A 15,982-nucleotide genomic window follows, 5' to 3' on the forward strand; every position below is an offset into this window, starting at 1 on the left:
CCCCCTCCTTCCCCCTCCCCTCTCCCGGCCTGCAAGGTTGAGTCAAAGTGAGGCCCTGAACAAAGAAAACGCATCCCCTTTAGACAGGTCAGTTGGCCATGCATACAGGTACCCTGACGACTCCCCATAGTCACATGCCATTCAAGACAACCCCCATTACTCAGTCACCTATTCCAGCAACACATTTTCAGCTCTGATCTCCAGCATCTGCAGTCCTCACTTTCTCCCAGTCACCTATTACCCCAGGTATAGTAGCAGTATGAGATCATCCTCTGGGATAATGCAAATGCTAATGGCCTAATCTTGGGAAATCATCAAGCAGACGCTTTCCTGACTCCAGACACTGATTCCCCAACACCAATGCAGGTCCGACATACCTCTGGCCAGAAAGCATTTCTGAGTGGAAGCGATAGTTTAGCTTGACAGTAGCAAGGGGAGTAGGGGCAAATTACTGTCTAATTGGGTGTGGGTGACTTGCATTCTTGTCGTCCCTACCCAAAGAGAGTGCAGTTTAACCCTTTAATATTACATCAATGTCTAGAGAGTTTGTTTTAACATTACACATTCATTTGCAATGTGTTCATTATCTGTGATTTTTTTTAGTGTACCTGGCTCCTAGTTAGCTGAGCATTTATTTGTTGATGGGTCCAAACTTTTCTCTTCCATACCATCATCGTTCGCCTATCTGTCAGCTCCCTCTTCTCCCACCCTCTGTACCACTTGCAGCCGCCTGTTCTTTTAAATCACATGCACCCACCATTTTCTTGCAATCCTCCTTTGCCACACTATCCTGACAGCTTCTTTCTTTCTCTCGCCACCCCAGCAGAATTACTTGAATTAACTTTCAGCAACTGTTGTGGGATTTGAAGCAGTGTCTCCATGGTGGTTAGCCCAGGTCTCTAGGTTTTATTCCATCCTTTCATTTTTATTTTACCACCTTTTTATAACAGGTCCTGTTATGACATGGGTTGTTTTTAGCATAGTTCCCCCATTGTCGTGTACTTCTAGGCCCATTGAGATGGCTTTAATTTAGCATAGCTAACCTATTTCCTCCCTCTTGGGTCTTATGATCTTTTATTCAGCTTTTCTATCTTGGCCTGCTATCCATTTTCTACTTGCTCCTTTTCATATGTGTCCACTGATGTGTAACCCGTCCCTCAATTCGATTTCAGCATAACTACATTTTTCTTTGCTACTAACAGTTCTGATGAGTCACTGGATTTGAAACTTTAACTTTTTGTTCCACTGCTGCTGACCTGAGTTTCTTTAGCAATTTCTGGTTTCTGTTACATATCTCCATATTTCTTTGCCTTTTTTCCTCCAGGTTTCTCGTTCAGTTGTAGCACCAGTACACCAGTGACGAAACAATGAGCAGCATTTCTCAAACTGTTTATAATGTGACCCCATTTAAACACTTGAATGATACCCAAGATGCCAACAATCAGAAAATGGCAATAAGGTTGTGCAGTATCATTCAGTATCTCGTTATTAAAACTTGCATTTGAATTGACAGATTTATATATAGTATAATATATTTTTGATGTAATTTATAACTAGTACTGAGACATATACTTCATCTGAACTACTGTAGCTCATGTGCTTTGGTCATGAATTAAAGGACTTGCATTCAGTATTGCTTATCCATAGCAGCAGCACACTCTGGTTCTCTGAAGGCTCGAACATAATGTTAATTTTCTACTGAGGATTTCAAATTACTCAAAATATTTATAATCCCTGAGGCTGTAGTTCCACAGTGGATTCTACATCTTTTAAAATAAATGTCAGAATTTAGTTGAATGTGAAGTCGTGCTCCCATCAATCTGGGTAAAGTGAAAAGTGGAGTACTTCTGAACAGCTGTGGAACGGATGTATAGGAGTCACTGGCCACTGAAATTTCATCAAGCTTCTGATATTTCCTGGTGAATGAGATTTGGCTAAACAGTCCTCATTTTGATTTGTGCCATTTGAAAATCACTTTGAGTGCAGCACCACTAAATTAACGAAGTGAACACCCTCACCTGTAGTCATGCCCAATAGCAGGGTGATGCTTCAGGTTCTGTAAATGAGTCTTAAGTGGGGTTTTGGTTGTCTTAATTGGCTGCTCACTACCTAAGTGTGTTGCTGGTTTCATGGCAAGATCAAATGGATGAAAAGGAATATGCTGGGGGTGGGAAGGCAAACCTGCCATTCACACCAGTTGCTGCCAAAGTTGTCTTTGGCTTGGTAAGGTTCCCCCTTTGGCAGCCCAGGCTGCTGAGCCTTCAGTAACCAATTGTGAAGCAATTAAAATAGAATATGCCCAAGATTTGAATTGGAGGAATGGATTTTTTTTAGGCTGAGGGTAATTTCACAGATAAGGTAGGGGGCTTGGGGGTCTGTGAGGCTATGGAGTGATTGAAAATGAGGATTAGAATTTTAAAAGTAAAGTGTTATTTAATTTGAAGCCCAGAAGTAGATACTGATGTGAAATAACAGCAGATTAGATCAACTTAATTCATAAGTGAATAGAAATTGATACTGATAAAGGAATGGATTTTTTTTTGTATTTTAACAGGTTCAGACAGACTGAGGGTATTGTACAGGTAGTGAATATTGGCAAATGGAGAACTATTTCCAGGCTGAGGCATTTAACCTGGACAAAGTGTTGGATGAATTTGAGCAGAATGAAGGTAAGTTAATTTCTTCAGATGTGTTAATGTTTTGCCTTTATCCTAGAAGGGGAAAGCCTCCCTCTGACTGTAGAGAATGGGACTATATGCCCTAGTGGTCAGGGCTATAGTTAGGTTCTTTTTCTTGAGATGCTTATACACTTGATGCAACTGCAACATGCCAACTTCTGTGAACAGTCAAACTTTATTAAGCAAGTACAAGCTTTGGAGGATCACTTAGTACTCTTTGCAATGCTTGCGAAGCTTGTCAAGAGAAGCTTGCTGATCGAAGGAACCAGTTCTTCCTTTGTACAAAATCTCTCATCACTGTCAGTTATGCCCACAAGACAACCCCCAGCCACTCCCCTGTAGTCACATGCCACTCAAGACAGTGCAGTGAGTGACTTGATCATCTCCAGAAAACGCCCCAGAATGGCAAGATTTGTTGTAAATTGTTTTTTTTAACTACAGGATATGGTCAGAATTTTAACTGCAATGTTCTTATTGATTGAGTAGGAGAACTTTTTTTTTTAACCTTGTACCTGCAAGACTCTGAAACATATCACCCTACCCCCAGGGCGTCCCATTTCTTGAAGATCAACAAAGCAAATTAACCTCTTAACATCCTAGCTGAACCAGTGACTTCATTTATCTCATTTGCATAAGTGTATCTACTAATTTCAATCCTGTAATTGCATCTCCAGGCTCCCCTCGCCATTCCTAGAGTATTGACAGCATGGCCATCTCGAGCTGCAGCTCCAAGTGATTGTTCATCAATATTCAATGTGGAAATGGTCTCTATGGAGAATCCAGAACTTTGAATTAAGCTGTAGTCAGACATTCCTTGACAAAAAAAATACTAGTGTGGGTCAGCATGCCAACTTTAACTGGTCAGAGGGAGGAGGAATATGAGAAAAATAATGAATATCGAAGCAAGTGAACTTGGTTTTTTTAATGTTTTATATGTGGTCCATGACTTATTTTTAATCAGTAACCAGACAATGAAAGGGAAAGGACTGAACCCTGAATAAGTAGTAAAGTAATTGTCATCCAACAGCCTCCAGTTCTATAAAGTTGTGCAGTTTGTCAGTTAAAAGAATGTTTTAAAAAATTGAGTTCTTTTCTTTCACCACTGAAGCAGACCCAGTAGTAGCCTAAATTTTAGATAAACCATGTTAACTAGTCTCCAATTTAAGATGTTTTCTTTGCCGGTGTGCATTAAAAGGTTAGCATGTCTCATTTCTTCCGTGCTGTAAATAAATTCTGGTTGTGTTGGAGTCTTTTTACCCGCTACTTAGAGTTCACATTTGGCACCAGAGTTCTCCGTAATCAAGGTCTTTTATGGTTTCACATGTCTGATCAATGGTTCTGTGTTGGGTCTATTTTAACATTATTATGCATGTTGATCTCCTTACAAGTTTGTTTCTCAATTTCCCTCTGACTATTAGGGGGTCTATAAATACAATCCCAATAAGGTGACCATCTCTTTCTTATTTCTGTTCCACCCAAATAACTTCCCTGGATATATTTCCCGGAATATCCTCCCTCAGCACAGCTGTAATGCTATCCCTTATCAAAAACGCCACTCCCCTTCCTCCCTTTCTATCCTTGCTGTAGCATTTGTATTCTGGAACATTAATCTGCTAGTCCTGCCCATCCCTGAGCCATGTTTCTGTAATTGCTATGATATCCCAGACCCATGTACTTAACCATTCCCTGAGTTCATCTGTCTTCCCTGTTAGGCCCCTTGCATTGAAATAAATGCAGTTTAATTTATTAATCCTACCTTGTCCCTGCCTGCCCTGACTGTTGGAATTGTTTCTGTTCTCAACTGTACCAGTCTCGATCAGCAAGGCAGCCTTTGTATGGAGCTGCTGAAAATGGAAGAGATACTAAATGAGTATTTTGCATCAGTATTTACTGTGGAAAAGGATATGCAAGATATAGAAAGTAGCGAAATAGATGGTGACACCTTGCAAAATCTCCATATGACAGGAGGAAGTGCTGAATGTCTTGAAACGCATAAATGTTGTGGTTCTGTTCACCTGAGCTGGGAGTTTTTGTTGCAAACGTTTCATCCCCTTTCTAGGTGACGTCTTCAGTGCTTGGGAGCCTCCTGTGAAGCGCTTCTGTGCTGATTCCTCCGGCATTTATACTAGTTTGAATCTGCCGCTTCTGGTTGTCAGTTGCTGTCCGCTGCAGTGGCCGGTATATAGAGTCTAGGTCGATGTGTCTGTTGATAGAATTTGTGGATGAGTGCCATGCTTCTAGGAATTCCCTGGCTGTTCTCTGTTTAGCCTGCCCTATAATAGTGGTGTTGTCCCAATTGAATTTGTGTTGTTTGTCATCTGAGTGTATGGCTACTTGGGATAGCTGGTCGTGTCGTTTCGTGGCTAGTTAGTGTTCATGAATGCGGGTCGTTAGCTGTCTTCCTGTTTGTCCTATGTAGTGTTTTGTGCAGTCCTTGCATGGGATTTTGTACACTACATTAGTTTTGCTCATGCTGGGTATCGGGTCCTTTGTCCTGGTGAGTTGTCGTCGGAGGGTGGCTGTTGGTTTGTGTGCTGTTAGGAGTCCTAGTGGTCGCAGCAGTCTGGCTGTCAGTTCAGAAATGCTCCTGATGTATGGGAGTGTGGCCAGTCCTTTTGGGTTGTCATGTCCTCGTTCCGTTGCCTTTCCCTTAGGCATCTGTTGATGAAATTGCGCGGATATAATATCCGTTCTTGGTGAATACCTTGTATAGGTGTTCTTCTTCCTCTTTTTGTAGTTCAGGTGTACTGCAGTGTGTTGTGGCCCTTTTTGAATAATGTCCTGATGCAACTTCGTTTGTGTGTTGGGGTGGTTGCTTTCATAGTTCAGGACTTGGTCTGTGTGTATGGCTTTCCTGTATACCTTCGTGGTGAATTCTCCGTTCGGTGTTCTTTGTACCATCACGTCTAGGAATGGGAGCTAGTTGTCCTTTTCTTCCTCTCTCGTGAATCGGATTCCTGAGAGTGTGGCGTTGATGATCCGGTGTGTTCTCTATTTCTGTGTTTTTAATGATTACAAAGGTGTCGTCCACGTATCTGACCCAGAGTTTGGGTTGTAATTGCGTTAGAACTGTTGTTTCTAACCTTTGCATTACTGCTTCTGCTACGAGTCCAGAGATCGGTGAGCCCATGGGTATTCCGTTGATTTGCTCATATGAGGGTTTGTACAAAATGAGGAAGAAGAGCATCTATACAAGGTATTCACCAAGAACGGATACCCGCGCAATTTCATCAACAGATGCCTTAAGGAAAGTCAATGAAACGAGGACGTGACACAACCCAAAGGACTGGCCACACTCCCATACATCAGGAGCATTCTGAACTGACAGCCAGACTGCTGCGACCACTAGGACTCCTAACAGCGCACAAACCAACAGCCACCCTCAGACGACAACTCACCAGGACAAAGGACCCAATACCCAGCATGAGCAAAACTAATGTAGTGTACAAAATCCCATGCAAGGACTGCACAAAACACTACATAGGACAAACAGGATGACAGCTAACGACCTGCATTCATGAACACCAACTAGCCACGAAACGACACGACCAGCTATCCCTAGTAGCCATACACTCAGATGACAAACAACACCAATTCGATTGGGACAACACCACCATTATAGGGCAGGCCAAACAGAACAACCAGGGAATTCCTAGAGGCATGGCACTCATCCACAAATTCTATCAACAGACACATCGACCTAGACCCTATATACCAGCCACTGCAGCGGACAGCAACTGACAACCGGAAGCGGCAGATTCAAATCAGTATAAATGCCGGAGGAATCAGCACAGAAGCGCTTCACAGGAGGCTACCAAGCACTGAAGATGTCACCTAGAAAGGGGATGAAACGTTTGCAACAAAAACTCCCAGCTCGGCGAACAGAACCACAACAACGAGCACCCGAGCTACAAATCTTCTCACAAACTTTGAATGTGGATAAATCCCCAGGACCTGATCAGGTGTAACCTAGAACTCTGTGGAAAGCCAGAGAAGAGATTGCTGGACCACTTGAGGTATTTGTATTATTAATAGTCACCGGTGAGGTGCCAGAAGACTATAGGTTGACTAACATGGTGTGCCACTGTTTAAGAACGGTGGTAAGGACAAGCCAAGGAACTATAGACCAGTGAGTCTGACGTCGGTGGTGGGCAAGATGTTGGAGGGAATCCTGAGGGATAGGATGTACATGTATTTGGAAAGGGTAGGACTGATTAGGGATAGTCAACATGGCTTTGTGTGTGGGAAATCATGTCTCACAAACTTGATTTGAGTTTTTTGAAGTAACAGAGGATTGATGAAGGCAGAGCTATATGGACTTCAGTAAGGTGTTCGACAAGGTTCCCCATGGGAGACTGATTAGCAAGGTTAGGTTTCACGGAACGAAGGGAGAACTAGCCATATGGACACAGAATTGGCTCAAAGGTAGAAGACAGAGGGTGGTGATGGAGGGTTGTTTTTCAGACTGGAGGCCTGTGACCAGTGGAGTGTCACAAAAATTGGTGCTGGGTCCTCTACTTTTTGTCATTTACATAAATGATTCGGATGCGAGCATAAGAGGTACAGTTAGTAAGTTTGCAGATGACACCAAAATTGGTGTGGTGGACAGCTCAGAAGGTTACCTTCAGATTACAATGGGATCTTGATCAGATGGGTCAATGGGCTGAGGTGGCAGTTGGAGTTTAATTCTGATAAATGTGAGGTGCTGCATTTTGGGGAAAGCAAGTCTTTAGTAGGATGTATACACTTAATGGTAAGGTCCCAGGGAGTGTGGCTGAACAGAGACCTTGGAGTGCAGGTTCATAGATCCTTGAAAGTAGAGTCGCAGGTAGATGGGATAGTGAAGGAGGAGTTTGGTATGCTTTCCATTTATTGGTCCGAGTATGGAGTACAGGAATTGGGAGGTCATGTTGTGGCTGTACAGGACATTGGTTAGGCCACTGTTGGAATATTGCATGCAATTCTGGTCTCATTCCTATTGGAAGGGTGTTGTGAAACTTGAAAGGGTTCAGAAAAGGTTTACAAGGATGTTGCCAGGGTTGGAGGATTTGAACTACATGGAGAGGTTGAATCAGCTGGGGCTGTTTTCCCTGGAGCATCGGAGGCTGTGGGGTGACCTTTATAGAGGTCTACAAAATTGAGGGGCATGGATAGGATAAATAGTCTTTTCCCTGGTGTTGGGGATTCCAGAACTGTAGGTTTAGGGTGAGGGTGGAAACATATAAAAGAGACCTAGGGGGCAACTTTTTCCACGCAGGGGGTGATACATGTATGGAATGAGCTGCCAGAGGAAGTGGTGGAGGCTGGTACAATTGCAACATTTTAAAAGGCATTTGGGTGGGTATATGAATAGGAAGGGTTTGGACGGAAATGGGCTGGTTGCTGGCAGGTGGGGCTAGATTGGGTTGGGATATTTGGTCAGCATGGATGGATTGGACCGAAGGATCTGTTTCCATGCTGTACATCTCTGACTCTGGATTGACATCCTAGCGATAATACTGCTAAACTGTTACCACCCCACATCTATAAAGTACATTCATTGTAGCAAACTGGATGCATCAAATGGATAATATACCGATTTAACCCAGCACAGTGGTTGGGATGAAAAGATAAATTTCACAGATGTTTCCTGTAGTTTCATAAAAGTCTTCTCAAAGTCTGGTATGAGAGGAACACTGTTTTACCATTGCACTGCCAGCAGTACTCCTTCAATGTCCCATCAACACCCTTGGGTAATCCCTGATTTAGATGAATCGGAGCAGAGGTGTTCTGTCAATTACCTCATTAACACTTATTCCTGAACATTTGAAACAAACAATCTGTCACTTTTTATGTGCTGTTTGTGAAACCTTGCCATGTCAGTGCTATATTTTCAACATTACGCCAGTCTTAAAGGTGTTTGTAAAGTTCTTTCTATTTAGTAAGTTTTCGATCCTTATGGTCCATCTGTCTGTCTCATAGTATCATACTGTACAGAAGAAGTTCTTCAGTCCATCAAGTCTACTGCCAAAGCTATGCTTGTCCTTTCGTGCACTAGGCCCATAGCCTTGGATGTTATGATGTTTCACTTCCCAATCTGTAATTTTAATTCTTAATTTTACCATAACAATGATTGAAAGCTTAAAGCAAGCATTTGTGCTTGATCATTGAACTCTGATCTGTATAATTTCCGTGTTTTGTTTTATTTGATTTCCACCCTGACATGTTGGTTTTACTAGTTATTAAAGTTGACAATAAAATCAAGAAATTTGATTGCCTTTCATTTTGAAATCTTAACAATTACTCAATTGAAGAGTCTTGATAATGTAGTTCAAAAGTTATTTCTACTGATTGGCAATTTGGTAACTACAGAATGTATAAATTAAGATTATAGTAAGATGGGAGAAATATAAAGAAGATTACAGGAGTGTGGACAGTGTTACCAGAAATGGTGGAATTGGAATCTAAAATAACTCCAAATGGATCTGGATACATATTTGCAACACAATTGTTTTTGACCAGTATAGGAAAGAGTATATAGAAGTCATCCATTTCTGTAGGAGCAAGAGTCAAAAGGACTATTACTTGCATGGTAAGAAATAGCAGATGCTGCTGTGCAGGGATCTGGGTGTGCTTCTGCATGAATCACAGAAGGTTGGTCTTCAGGTGCAACAGGTAATTAAGACGACAAGTGGAATTTTGTCTTTCATTGTTAAAGGGGGTGAGTTTAAAAGCAGGGAGGTTATGTTGCAGCTGTATAGGGTGCTGATGAGGCTGCACCTGGGGTTTTGCAAGCAGTTTTGCCTTCCTCACTTGAGAGAGGATGTACTGTTACTGAAGGGGTGCAGAGGAGGTTCACTAGCTTGATTCTGGAGATGAGGGAGTTGGCTTGTGAGGAGAAACTGAGTAGACTGGGATTATTGTTCATTGGAATTTAAAAGAATGAGGGCGAGATTTTAGAGGAACATATGAAGGGAACAGATAAGATAGAAGTAGAGAGGATGCTTCCACTGGTGAGTGAAACTAGGAAAAGAGGACATTAGCCTCAATTTAGGAACCGATTTCAAACTGAATTGGGAAGGAACTTCTTCACCCATAGGGTTGTGAATCTGTGGAATTCCCTGCTCAGTGAAGTGGCTGAGGCTTCCTCTGTAAATGCTTTTAAAGTTAAGATAATTTTTTGAAGAGCAAAGGAATTGAGGGTTATGGTGACAGGGTGGGTAAGTGGAGCTGAGGCCACGAAAAGATCAGCTATGGCCTTATTGAATGGTGGAACAGGTATGAAGGGCCAGGTAGCCGCCTACTCCTAGATTTTGTTATGAGAGACCCTTTTCAGGGAGGTAGTATATTGGATGAAATAGTAGGTTTACTTTAAAGTTATAAAATTTGTTGATTAACATATTTGAAATTAGTTTTCATGCATTTTCCATTTGTCATGTTTTTCTTTTTAGTAGTGTATTGATGTCTTTTATTTCGGGAATTTCATACTTAAAAAATTTTCCAGAACTAAAGATAGTTGCTAAGGCTTTGATTTTGTCAAATCATCAATGAGCAGTCTCATTTGAACTGTTATAGTTTATCATCAGCAGTGAAGTACTTTTAATGAAGGATCAGGAAACAAATGCAGCAAAATGAGGAGATCATTTGATCTATAAAAGTGAGTGCTGGTTCTTTGAAAGAAAAGTCTTGCTTCGTACCCCATTCCTGTTTTGTCTGTAACCTTGTGTTTCTTCTCTTCAAGTACCTCCAACTTCCTTTTTAAAAATTATTTATTAAAATCATTTTCTGCTTTCTTTCAGATCCTGATAAGAAAAAAAAACTGCTTGTTTTCTCCCTTAAGCCTTCTCCAATGATTTTTGAATGCATGAACTCTGGATTTTGATCCATTCTCTAGAGATCAGTTTCTTCTTCATTTATCTTGATTTCTGTTTGATCGCTACTTAACCATCTCTTCCAAAAAGGAAAATCCTAACTACTACTTGATCTTAAATATCATGGCAAACCACCTCTGCCATTTCTAGTGCATTTAGAAATTTGATTAAAAATGCTGTCTCGAATTTCCTATTTGAGACTTAACCAGTGACTTAAAGTTCTAGCTCTGTTTATTGCAAACAGGTGTTTTTAATTCTCTGTATAAGCTGAGGCTTCAGTAACTTGTTATGAAATCATTTGTATGTAGTCTTACATTCTTGCATAACCTTGGATTGTCATTTTAATGGGCACTAAATATAAATGAGAAATTAATGTAAGTGACCAAATGTAAGATAAACTGGAAATTTCATCCTCTTAGTGCATATCTTTTCTTGTGTATTTTTATGGATGGTTCTTTTGGTTTCTCAAGATTTCATTCAAGGAGGGGGTGAATGAATGAAAAATGTGTATTTGACCAGAATATGTTGACAAAACTAAATAGACATGAATTAAAGCAGATTTACATTTTAATAAGTTGGATTTTTTATTTCTTCTTCTAGATGAGACTGAGTCACCAAGTGTTTTTGAAGCAAAATGGAGTCAGATTTTGGATCCACCCTCTCACTTGCTATCACTAAACCCAGCTTTGTCTAACGTGAATGTGGCAGCATTGTCCAGTGAGGTGCAAGTGAGACTAAAATGCCAGTCTTCATCTAACTCTGAAATTGCACTGTGTGGAAGAGGTGATCATTGTTATAATGGAAATAATATCACAGATCATCTAATGCTTGACACAGGGAGAACTAATGCAGAAGGAGTCACTGAGAGGAACAAAAATAATTGCGAACATTTGTCAAATTCTTCTGAATCATCAGTGAAGTCTGCTTGTGAAAAGGACCTAGACCTTTCTGAAGGTATGAATTCAAGTGCATTTGGATTAATTGTGCAAAATTCTGACAGCCAGCCATCTCAGTGTGGTGTCCTATTGCAGGAAGACCGCTCAAACAATCAAAATTTGTTGAATATGAACACCTTTGTAGTAGAAAACACAAACCTGCAAAGTGGCCAATTGTTACCTGACATGAATGGTCAAACTGAGAAGAATGTTACTCTGAAAAGTATTGAACAATTAAATACAAACTGTACAGAGGAGTTGTCTGTAAAATCATCATTTGAAAGTTTAAGGAACTGTACAGATTTGGAAAATGTATCTCCTAATTCAAAGGAGCCTTGGATGGTGAATGATTTATCAGTTAAAATTTATGAACAGAATGCAACATCTGAGTTGGATGGTGCTACTGGCATAAATGAAGTAAGTGATTCCTTCTCCAGAAAAACTGAAATAAATGATCCTGCAGTAGAATTTGAAGGTGGGTCAATAACACATGTTGAAAACAATATGGTGGTGAAAACTGGAAATGATGTGGATGAAGGTTTGCATGAAATTGTCAGTACACAGATATTGGATGACCTGGATAATTTTGCTGGGCTAAAAATAAGAGAAGAGAAAACACAATCTCAACTACATGATATCTGTTCCGTAAACAGCAGTCCAAATCTGACTTCAAAATTGGATAATTCCTCAAATAGTGGTAATTGTGGAGATGATGGCCACCATTTTGAGAATAATGTCAGTAGCATGAGTGAAAGTATTTGTCAAAAAAACCAAGAAAGCAATGACCTGCACGGATGTACTACTGACCTGTCTTATCATTCAAGTAAAATACCATCTTGCTCTGAAGTAATATTTGACCAGGTAATTCAGCATGTGAGACAAAGTGGTCATCACGCGCCGGAAGACGATGCACTATTACAAAACAAGGTTGTGAAGGAAGACTCTGGAAGTAAAGGTGAGATTGTTGTAGATCTAAAAGAGCCATTAGCAGCCACCGTGGTTCCTGATGGAAATTGGTTAGAAGGTTCTTGTGCTGATATAAAGGAACAAGTTTCAACACCTTACTCTTTATGTGATGGATTGGATTCTACATCTGTCCCAACTTCAGCCAGAGCTTGTGTTTCTAAATCTTTGCCCTTAAAGGAGGATTCTGTTACTGAAGAGAAGGAGATTGAAGAGAGCAAGTCAGAATGTTATAACTACATTCAACACCGGGAAAATGATGCAATGGAAACAGGATTGACTAATGGTTTAACCAGATTAGGTATTTCTACTGATATTGCTGATCAGTTAAAAGACAATTATTTTAACACTCCCCAATCTGCCGCATTAACTTGTGCACGTGAAAATGTGGCAAAATTAGCTCTGAATAATGCACAGCCAGTTAGTATTCCATTTGGAGGTGCTCGACCCAAACAACCTTTGAACCTCAAATTACAGATCCCAAAACCTTTGACTAATCAATTGTTGAATGACTTGGGATCCAACCCAGTGAACAATGCAAAAAACAAAAATTTAAGTTTCATCGATAAAACTGAGCCCCCCGAAGATTCTTCCTTGTGTGCTTTGAATGGTAGTGCTTTAATACCAGATTGCAGTGTTAATGGTGATGATTTAGGAGTGTGCTGTGTTGGGGCTTCTAAAGATATCAACTCTGATCATACTTTGGGATCTGAAAGTCCAGATAATGACCTCGGAGCTGGGCAATTTCCAGGAGCTCTCAGGAAGCCATTTACAAATCTAGGTGATGTCGCTCCAGTATGGGTGCCAGATTCTCAAGCACCAAACTGCATGAAATGTGAGCAGAAGTTTACATTTACAAAGAGGCGTCATCACTGCAGAGCTTGTGGAAAGGTGAGTTGATTAGTTATATTGTTGAAATAATTTTGGAAACTAAATTTACATGTTGAGTACAGTGTGTTCTGCTGTAACGAGCGTTTCTTCAATGCAGTTGAAGAATTTAGACCATTATTTGGAGAATGCAAACTTTCCCTATCTGTATTGGCTATAAATCTGTTCTGGCCCCATTAGTTTAGATGGTGCGGCTGTTGCATGATTTTTGTAACGCAAGATCACATGAGAACAGAACTATTGTGTTATATCAGAACTGACTGTATAGCACATGTTTTGTTAACTGGTACCCCTAGCATCCGAAGTGTGCTGGTTGATAAAATATTCTGCTTGATCAAGAGGGTAACGTAATCAATGTAAAAACACATGTTTAAAAGTAGAAGTGTATTGGGGCATACACCCTTTTTATTATTTGTGATTTATGCTGCAAATAATGGAACTTTGCCTTTTATTAATCTTATTGGCAGAAAGCTTTCCAACTCTCATCCTCAACTGACTACTCCTGAGATTGTGATAACACAGTAAACCTCTGGTATTTCAGGTATATAATTTTGCCAGTTTTTAAGATGCTGGATAAAGCAAAGTTTGCTGTAGTTGAATAGTCTACTCGAGGAAAACTTACCAAAGATGAATATTATTTTAAGCTTGTATTGTTGAGAACAACAGTGTCTTGTACTGGTTTGAATCCAGTTTGCTGCAAAAATTTAGTGATATTTAAGATGAACCAAAATGTTGCTTGTGTTTTTAATCCCCCTTGGTGTTTTCCTCTCCTCGGTTATTGCTTAATCTCAGCTCAGCAGCTCCTCTGGTATTTGCCCAGGGATTGTAGCGTGTAGTTTGAACCTCATTGGTTCAAGGAGTAGGCTATTATTTCCTGGCAGTGTGTTATTATCTATTCAATTTTTGTTCGTTTTAAGAAAGTTTACCCAACCTTGTGGCACTCTAATATTTGTTGTATTTTATACTTTAATCTGTCTACTTTGAGTCTTGAATAGAATGAATATTATAGGCTAATAACTTTCCAGTATCCAGAAGAAAGTACAATGCAGTTGATCATAAGATTGTAAAACATCAATGTAGCTTTAGAGGTTTGGGCCTAATGACTACAATTGATATAAAAGTTCTTTTATCAGAACGCATCTATGAAATTGTTAACTTTTATTTACTATTCTACATCTCTCTCTTGTTAATGCATTGCCTTTAATGTTGTGGGATTTAATTTTTTTTTAAAAAAGAGCACATTATCAAACTATTAAAATCAAAGCCTATGTAATGTGCTCTGCAATGATTTTAGTCCATTTCTGTCCCACTGGCATCCGTATACTTCAATAGATTCTCCTCTTGTCCGTCCTTGAGGTGAAGTACCCATCTCCATTGCCTCCATCAGCCAGACATGGGTGAGCATAATGTAGACTTCTGTCATTTATATACCTCGTCACCTTGGAAAAGTTCAATCAATTTTTTAAAAACACAATCTCACCTTGACAAAGGCATGTTGACCATCCTTGATTAGTCTGTCCAAGATTTTTTTCAGTGGTTTCACTACCAAAAATGGTAAACTCACTGGTTTATAATTTCCTCGTTTATCACTATTACACTTCTTGAATAATAGCTCCACATTAGCTGTCTTTGAGTCCTCTAGGCACCTCTCCTGTGACTAGTGCAGATATGAAAGTTAATTATCTGAATCTTTGCAATCTCTTACCTTGACTCCCAAGGCAGCCCTGGATATATCATCTGGGCCTGAGGATTTATTTTCAAGCATGCTAAAACCACTAAAATAATTACTACTTTTTGATAATTTGTTCAAGTATATCCTAATCTTTCTCCCAGATTAATAAACTGGCGTCCTTCTCTATAGTGAATATACAAAATACTCCTTTAAAACCTCAGCTGTCTTTTTGGCTCCATACCCAGATTGCGACTGTTGGGCCCTACTCTTTCCCTGATCAGTCTTTTTAAGTTCATACAACGTGCCTTTGGATTTTCTTCATATCACCCGCCCTTGTCCTCTCTTCATGCTCTTAATTTTTTTAAACAACCTCCTGTACGCTAGGGCGAGTACTGTTTTGAGCCTTCTGTATCAACCAATGCTTCCTTTTATTATTATTCCAATTCTGTACACCCCTTGACGTTGTCAGCATTGTCTGGACTTTTGTCTCACCCTCCACGTGAACTTCAGAATGTGTTGCCTGATTGGGGCTGTTAACCTTGATGGGAACATGTATGCCCTGTTCTGTCATTGTTTGTTTGTCTTTTGATTGGCTCCCATTGCTCTGTTGATTTTCCTACAAGTAATTACATCCTCTCCATGTTGGCCAGATTCTGTTTTGTCATATTAAATTCAGCCTCCAATGTTAGAAGCTGTTGAGTTGTCTATGTACAAGGTGGTTAAAGATGGTCAGTGTGGTGTTTATAACAAAGTTAGCCATGTGAACCTCAGAATGAATTCCCTGATTGGGGCTGTGAACCTGGCGAACACATAAACAGGAGTGTCAGAAATTCTGCTCACCGAGAATTGACTGAGGAAGCTGAATCAGTATCGATTATTGTCTTCGTGTAAGTAAAGGGTGACTTGGTGATGGGATACTGGTTCTGTGGAGTTATTTCAGCAGTGACAAAAGTAGGATTTGGGGTATTGTCAGCTTGTGCAATTTTTGAGTGGATG

At 40.2% G+C, this 15,982-nt stretch overlaps 1 protein-coding gene across 3 annotated transcripts in view; it reads left to right on the forward strand.

The window, feature by feature from the left end:
- The window catches only part of LOC132819096 (zinc finger FYVE domain-containing protein 9-like), a 133,606-nt gene that overhangs the window by 43,952 nt on the left and 73,672 nt on the right, over window positions 1–15,982 (forward strand). For 2 of the 3 annotated variants that reach the window (XM_060830457.1, XM_060830458.1), the window contains exons 2-3: window positions 2,555–2,669; window positions 11,129–13,317. In XM_060830457.1, the coding sequence (XP_060686440.1) occupies window positions 2,600–2,669; window positions 11,129–13,317 (2,259 nt within the window). In that variant the 5' untranslated portion in view covers window positions 2,555–2,599. Of the gene's footprint in view, window positions 1–2,554; window positions 2,670–11,128; window positions 13,318–15,982 lie in introns of those variants that run through there. The other variant, XM_060830459.1, reaches the window with a different exon arrangement.

This window comes from Hemiscyllium ocellatum, chromosome 9, assembly GCF_020745735.1.
Source record: "Hemiscyllium ocellatum isolate sHemOce1 chromosome 9, sHemOce1.pat.X.cur, whole genome shotgun sequence".
NCBI classification, from domain to species: Eukaryota; Metazoa; Chordata; class Chondrichthyes; order Orectolobiformes; family Hemiscylliidae; genus Hemiscyllium; species Hemiscyllium ocellatum.